General features: G+C 39.6%; 1 protein-coding gene across 1 annotated transcript in view; it reads left to right on the plus strand.

The window, feature by feature from the left end:
• The window catches only part of tgm1l1 (transglutaminase 1 like 1), a 20,121-nt gene that overhangs the window by 823 nt on the left and 11,401 nt on the right, over positions 1-7,897 (plus strand). The window contains exons 2-4 of the mRNA XM_008433004.2: positions 4,530-4,816; positions 4,916-5,107; positions 7,649-7,897. The exon at positions 7,649-7,897 is cut by the window's right edge and continues 1 nt beyond it. Of these exons, the coding sequence (XP_008431226.1) occupies positions 4,531-4,816; positions 4,916-5,107; positions 7,649-7,897 (727 nt within the window). The 5' untranslated portion in view covers position 4,530. The remainder of the gene's footprint in view (positions 1-4,529; positions 4,817-4,915; positions 5,108-7,648) is intronic.

A 7,897-nucleotide genomic window follows, 5' to 3' on the forward strand; every position in this document is an offset into this window, starting at 1 on the left:
CTATCTATCTATCTATCTATCTATCTATCTATCTATCTATCTATCTATCTATCTATCTATCTATCTATCTATCTATCTATCTATCTATCTATCTACTAGGAAGCAAGCAAATGCAACTTTCACCTTCAGCTCACAGCATCTTTAGGAGTGGGTTGGTGAAAAGGGAGGTCTTCCTTTTGAAATTTTCAACTAGGAATGATCAGAATTTTACTCCAAAAATGCAGGAAAGAGTCCAACTTTTGATGGTAGTTGGAAAACCTATCGCCCAGTGACATAGTACTCATCATAAAAAAGGTGGAGAATCATACATACGAACTACTGAAATGCTTTTTGACATGTCAATGCAGATAGATGCTTTGCATGTACGCTTCACATCACCAAACACTCAGGTCCAGTCATCTGTCATCATTAACAATATATTGAGTTGAATGGGAGGACAAAAGGATGAAGACCGCTTCATTTCAGGCTCAGCTGATGCCCGCAGTATAAGCAGGAGCGTTAAAGTATTAGAAAAAAAGATCAACACTGTCAAGTACATCAACTTTTGTTGTAGGTAGGTTTTTATGTTTTTTTTTTACTGTTATGAGTAGGAGATAATTTTCTGCATTTTGCATAAATGTTTTGTTAATGTATGTTTGATGTGGAAAGCAGTGGAGGAAGAGAGCTGCTGTCTGATTAGGAACTCAGATACACACACGCACACACACGCACATATACATGCATTTGACCTTTGGCCTCTGCTACATAGCTTTACTACCACTGCCCTTTACCCAAATCAGCCTGCCAAGATATCTCAGAAACACTTGATACAAATATTTAAACACAGAAATCAATAAGAAAGCCCTGAGACATATAAGTGGAGGCTATCAGTGGATTTGTCTGTTTAAACACAGATTTGGTCTTTAGCTGGAGGTGTGCCAAACTGTGGGATCTTGACAGAAGGTAGGCATCCCAGAAACACTTTAAATGATAACATATGAAGACAGATAATTATTGTTCGAGAGGCAACTCAGGAAATCCCATGTCTTCAATTAAAGACTGACCTTTGGTTGGCTAGTTTGGAGGAATTTTCATAAACGCACGAAAAGCAAAGCACATGAAAGTATTCAGGGCATTAAAAAAAATAAAATAAAAAATCATAATAAAAATGTAATTATCTCTTTAAGAGCCAAATCTGTTGTGTTGAAGCCAAGAGGTTCATGTCTACAAGCAGGGGGGAGTTTAAACATTACCAAAGCTAAAATGTACACCTTCGATGCTTAGATGAAGTCATTGTGTTTGAAAGTTGGAAACAAAGCAGAGAGTTAGCCGCCATATTTGTAATTCCTTAGCATGCATCAAACATTAAGCTTTACATTGAGTTGTAACAAATCAGCCGTGACGTGGCACCAGCAATTGAGTTAGTGAAGAACTACCTTTCAAAAAGAGAGGCATGCTGTTCATACACTGGAAATGAAAAATGTAGCTGCTGCAGAAGCAAGAGCAAATCACGCAAAGTTCTAAGAAAACCTTAGGCTAATTGCTCTAAGTAACGCCTGGGCAATATAGGATGTTTGAAGTACTGTCACAAAATAAATCCAGTCTATCGTGGAGGAAATGTGGTGAGTGTAACGTCGATGCAGAATGAAAATTAGAAAACAGAAAGTTCTGAGCGCAGTTAAAGTCCAGATCTTTAGACGTTGCACCAATTCTCTCTTGAAAGTCAATCCTAATATTTTTCCGCCTTTGTTTTCTTTTGACAGAACCTCTTATTTCATTTCAATAAACTGTTAAAACATTATGATTTTCTAAGNCTATCTATCTATCTATCTATCTATCTATCTATCTATCTATCTATCTATCTATCTATCTATCTATCTATCTATCTATCTATCTATCTATCTATCTAGAAACTAGGAAGCAAGCAAATGCAACTTTCACCTTCAGCTCACAGCATCTTTAGGGGTGGGTTGGTGAAAAGGGAGGTCTTTCCTTTTGAAATTTTCATCTAGGAATGATCAGAATTTTACTCCAAAAATGCAGGAAAGAGTCCAACTTTTGATGGTAGTTGGAAAACCTATCGCCCAGTGACAGTACTCATCATAAAAAAGGTGGAGAATCATACATACGAACTACTGAAATGCTTTTTGACATGTCAATGCAGATAGATGCTTTGCATGTACGCTTCACATCACCAAACACTCAGGTCCAGTCATCTGTCATCATTAACAATATATTGAGTTGAATGGGAGGACAAAAGGATGAAGACCGCTTCATTTCAGGCTCAGCTGATGCCCGCAGTATAAGCAGGAGCGTTAAAGTATTAGAAAAAAAGATCAACACTGTCAAGTACATCAACTTTTGTTGTAGGTAGGTTTTTATGTTTTTTTTTTACTGTTATGAGTAGGAGATAATTTTCTGCATTTTGCATAAATGTTTTGTTAATGTAYGTTTGATGTGGAAAGCAGTGGAGGAAGAGAGCTGCTGTCTGATTAGGAACTCAGATACACACACGCACACACACGCACATATACATGCATTTGACCTTTGGCCTCTGCTACATAGCTTTACTACCACTGCCCTTTACCCAAATCAGCCTGCCAAGATATCTCAGAAACACTCGATACAAATATTTAAACACAGAAATCAATAAGAAAGCCCTGAGACATATAAGTGGAGGCTATCAGTGGATTTGTCTGTTTAAACACAGATTTGGTCTTTAGCTGGAGGTGTGCCAAACTGTGGGATCTTGACAGAAGGTAGGCATCCCAGAAACACTTTAAATGATAACATATGAAGACAGATAATTATTGTTCAAGAGGCAACTCAGGAAATCCCATGTCTTCAATTAAAGACTGACCTTTGGTTGGCTAGTTTGGAGGAATTTTCATAAACGCACAAAAAGCAAAGCACATGAAAGTATTCAGGGCATTAAAAAAAATAAAATAAAAAATCATAATAAAAATGTAATTATCTCTTTAAGAGCCAAATCTGTTGTGTTGAAGCCAAGAGGTTCATGTCTACAAGCAGGGGGGAGTTTAAACATTACCAAAGCTAAAATGTACACCTTCGATGCTTAGATGAAGTCATTGTGTTTGAAAGTTGGAAACAAAGCAGAGAGTTAGCCGCCATATTTGTAATTCCTTAGCATGCATCAAACATTAAGCTTTACATTGAGTTGTAACAAATCAGCCRTGACGTGGCACCAGCAATTGAGTTAGTGAAGAACTACCTTTCAAAAAGAGAGGCATGCTGTTCATACACTGGAAATGAAAAATGTAGCTGCTGCAGAAGCAAGAGCAAATCACGCAAAGTTCTAAGAAAACCTTAGGCTAATTGCTCTAAGTAACGCATAGGCAATATAGGATGTTTGAAGTACTGTCACAAAATAAATCCAGTCTATCGTGGAGGAAATGTGGTGAGTGTAACAACGTCGATGCAGAATGAAAATTAGAAAACAGAAAGTTCTGAGCGCAGTTAAAGTCCAGATCTTTAGACGTTGCACCAATTCTCTCTCGAAAGTCAATCCTAATATTTTTCCGCCTTTGTTTTCTTTTGACAGAACCTCTTATTTCATTTCAATAAACTGTTAAAACATTATGATTTTCTAAGTTAGTTATCTTACTGAAAGTGCCAGGCTCCTATGCCTCCTTAAATCCTATGGAAGCATCCATTTATTCAGTTTATTTATTTTTTTTGCAAATTAGCTTAGGTTTTGTTTAATGACTAATGATGCATTCGACTGTTCACTGCTTACATCTGCTCAAAATTAGACGTAAATGATTTTTACAACTTTGTAAAGTYTGGATGGTTTTTCTTATATAGAGATAATTAAATGAAAATGCTTTTTTTTAAGTGCAGTTCTGGTGTCTTTGACTAGTTTGACTTTGTTTYAAATCTGGGGTGTGACAGCAAGATAAATGTTCTCCAAATGAATCTAAACTACCGATAGGTTGCAGGCATGCTAAAAGACGTCGTGATCGCACAAGCTACATTACTTTGCAGTTYATGTTTATGTGCAKGCGGGGTGTGCGGCAAATGAAATCCAGCTGCTCGTAAGAGTTATGGTAGATCACACAGGGAGTGTACGCAACAAGGTCTGCAAAATCTCTTTTAATGCCTCGGGAATGCCTGAGAGTCTGATTTGGATACGAAGTAATTGTGGGAAAAGATGGAAAAAAAAGACATTTGACCTTTTCATGATGTGAAAATAAAGAGAGAGAGAGAGAGAGCTTGACAGATGTTGGCTTAATCACGCAAAGTGCTGCAGAGGTGGAATGAAATGTACTGCAACAAAATGTCTCCAATCCGAACTCTTTTGTCTGGTTTGTTTTTGGAGAAACGCAAACAAGCCTCCTTTTTTGATTTCTTCATTACAGGGTTATGAGTAGGGTTTGTAAATTTTGAGTTAATCGACTGCTGTTTAACAAAAAATAGGCATTACAGCTGGGTTGCAGCTGTGTGTTCAGTWAGTTTTAATTAAGTGTTTTACTTTTTTGTCTGGAAATAAAATACCAATTTTTAAAAAGAAAAATGTATTCATTTTTCAGAATGCCAGGTGAGCGATTGACAGTTCGAAGCTCGTCGGAAATCGGGCGTTTCCCCGGAGCGGCCCCGCCCATTCGGGTGGAGCTGACCATTCAGAGCGAAGTGGGGAAGAAGCAGGAGGAGAGAGGCTGCCGTCGCTGGTTCAGGAAGATCTGCCCGTGCTGCTGCAAGCGTCAAAACAGCGAGTCTTACGATATCACGGATAAGGTGGAGTTCACCAAGCCCCCGATCACGACGCCTGAGCCTGCCAAGCCAAAGCCTGAGAATGGAGAAATGAAGGAATTCGGAGGTAGAATCAAAGTCTCGTTCGACATTCTGAAACAATCGAGCAAAACCAGACTTAACTAAATAAATGTTTTTAAGCTCTCATCCTCCTGTTGTCTCTCAGATGTCAAGCTCTCAGTGTGCTCAGTGGACCTCCTGAGCTCCAAGAGTGGTCCGAACAGGACGGAGCATCACACCGATCTGTACCACGGGGACGAGCTGATCATCCGTAGAGGACAGGCCTTCCAGATGGAGATAGAGTTCAACAGGCCTTTCAGTCCTGACACGGATAAAATGCACTTGGAGCTGAAAACAGGTAGTTAAAAAAAACCCCMAAAAAACATGAAGAAATATTACTGTAGTGGGGTTTCCAAGGTACAGTCTGAATCTCTCTGGTTCTTATTCCCAAACTTATTGACACAGTGGTCCCAGCTTTGATAGCTCCTTCCTCAGCATGGTCCTGTGTCCTTAAATAAGGAAAATAACGTAAAGTTATAAAAACGTAACTGCAGCTCAGTGGGGCAGAAAGCTGAGCAGCAGTCTGCTGCTTTGCCTGAAGGCAGCAGTTTATAGAGAGGCAGTGAAGAGTCTCTGGAAATGTACAAAAAACTGTTCCTGCAGGAGAAGGTGAAAGCAGTTAAATTATTCTTCGTTGCTCCCATCATTATCTTCTGTAAACGCCTCTTCTCCTCTTCAGCATCTCAAACAAATGCACATCTAAATTCTGTCCACTGTATTTAGATGTGCATCACACCAGAGTGTGAGTTTGGAAGTCGTTGAACATCTTTGTTTTGTTCCTGTTGATCATCAGGCGATTTGGCCTCAATGTTTGGTTTTATCTTCATTACCTCCACAAATGAGTTCAGCTGCTGTAAAATCGWTGGATTTTGCAGATGCTCATTTCCCTCATGACTGGAAGCAGTCGTGTGAAAAGCAGTGGACTGAACACACAACCMTGAGGAACCCCAGTGCTATTGGAGATCTTGTTTTCAATGCAGCGTGACTGATTCTCTCAACCGGGAAGTTCAGAAACCAGTGACGAGTGGCAGTGTTTCGGGTCGGGAGGAGACATTTTTCTCTTAGATGAGTGGGTTTTACTTAAAACAACCCCATGAAACAAACACAGCCAGTCCTCTACCACAGTTTACTAAAATGTCATAGCTGTTGCATTTGAAATTTRACCATAATTGTGCACTAGTTTGTGGAACAGAGTGGGTGGTAGCAGCACAGAAATGGGACGTCTGATGACAAAAACAATGCAAAGTTAAAGAAACAAAAAACAGCAAAAAAAAAATAGTGTTTCCATTGCATGTGTGACTAGTATTATCTGCATGTGAACTTATACTGTCAGTGAGCCCAGCTTATGTGCAGTGTGGTCACTATGTATAACTACCACATGCATGCTGAGCTGCAGTCGAACCAAAGCTGCGGCACAGCATTTGGATTCTACCCAACCATTCCTCTGAGTTAACAGTTTCCAGACATCAGGACACCAGACACCGTCCCTCTGGAATTCACCGTCCTCATAGTACGCACTCGAAAATAAACTGCCATTACATCACTGCKAGGCACTGGTTTGCTGTCAACCACGGCTTAGGTAACTACCGTGATTTTCTCAGTTGCATTCGAAGGGGATGTTTTTACAGCAAGTGGTTGACTCGGCTCGAGTTTCTAAATTCTGGGCAACTGGACAGAGGTTGAATTTTTTTTTTCTTTTGCAGACCAAGTTGTTTCTTTAGAYAAGACATTSTGYTTTMTMTTAGATTTCCTTTTTGCGTAAATGGGAGGAGAGGAAGGGCAAGGAGTCCTGGATGCAGTCAGAAAGGGGAATAACAGCTTCTCCATAAAGTTAACGCAAGAGTCAAACGAATATGATCCCCCAGCCGAGTTTAGCAGAGTTAAGGCTTTAATGTTAAGTATTCAGATTGTTTCAGAGTGGCTAGTGGGCTTTTTTGTGGCCAATAAGAAAAAAAACAGGTCGTGTTAAAAAAAAAAAAAAAAAAAAAAGAAAGCATCTTAAGTGAAATTGTGAGACGAGAAAAATGGGTTTATTTTCATACATGATAAATATTTTACAACAGAACTGACAGAACGCCATGAACCATTTGAACCTAAAGCAGACCATCAGAATGGTGAGAGACATGCAGCAGAATACCATCTGGTGGAGTCACCAAATCTCCACAGCAACCATTGGATGCTAGATACAATCATATTTCAGAAGATGCAATCCCTTGAGGTTTGTTTATAAGATTAAAAGTAGCTTATAAAATAATAACCTTTAAGCAGGTATTAAATACGCCTTTCATTGGGCCATATTTCTCTAAGATGTTTTTTTTATTGATCTGGTGTAATATTCTAATCTTAAATGTCTTGTTTTCRTCTGCTGGAAGTGGAAAATAAACGCCATTGATAGAAACGAAGGCTTGAAAACATCAGTCTGTGTGTTTCTCACAATGGGTAGAGCTACAGAAATGAATTCACTTTTCAATGATGTTTTAATTTATTGACTATGGCAGTACATCCAAACTGAATGTTTGGAAGTAATTCCAGAAAAAATAAACTTTTCTGTCCAACCATCACAAATGCAAACATAGAATTTGTTCATCTCCATTGGGACTTTAGCAGTCTTTGTCTTCCTTTTGTGGAATAAGACTAATATTGAGTGAAATTATGCTGCTACAAGAAAAGATGAATTGCTTTTAATGCTTTTTACACATCTTAGAGATGCGGAGGTGTAAATAAACGTGGCCAGCACTGTCAACTATGAAGAGTTTTAAACTACCAGAACAAATGCAGCTWTTTTTCCAAATAAGCCAATCTGTATCCAACAAAATACATTCGGTCTTGTGCCTCGTAGGTCCCTTGCCTATTGTGTCTAAAGGAACCCACGTCATCATTCCTCTGGTGGAGCACCTGGAGGACGAGCGCTGGGAGGCSAAGGTCACAGAGCAGACCTGCAACAAGGTCAAGCTGTCCGTGAACTCCCCGGCCAACGCCGTGATCGGCCTGTTCGGCCTCACTGTCACGACTCAMTCGGCGAAGGACGAGGAGCCAACAGTTCACAACCCCAGCAAGGACATCGTCATCCTCTTCAACCCTTGGTGTG

This window comes from Poecilia reticulata, linkage group LG17 (assembly GCF_000633615.1).
Source record: "Poecilia reticulata strain Guanapo linkage group LG17, Guppy_female_1.0+MT, whole genome shotgun sequence".
In the NCBI taxonomy this organism is placed as follows: domain Eukaryota; kingdom Metazoa; phylum Chordata; class Actinopteri; order Cyprinodontiformes; family Poeciliidae; genus Poecilia; species Poecilia reticulata.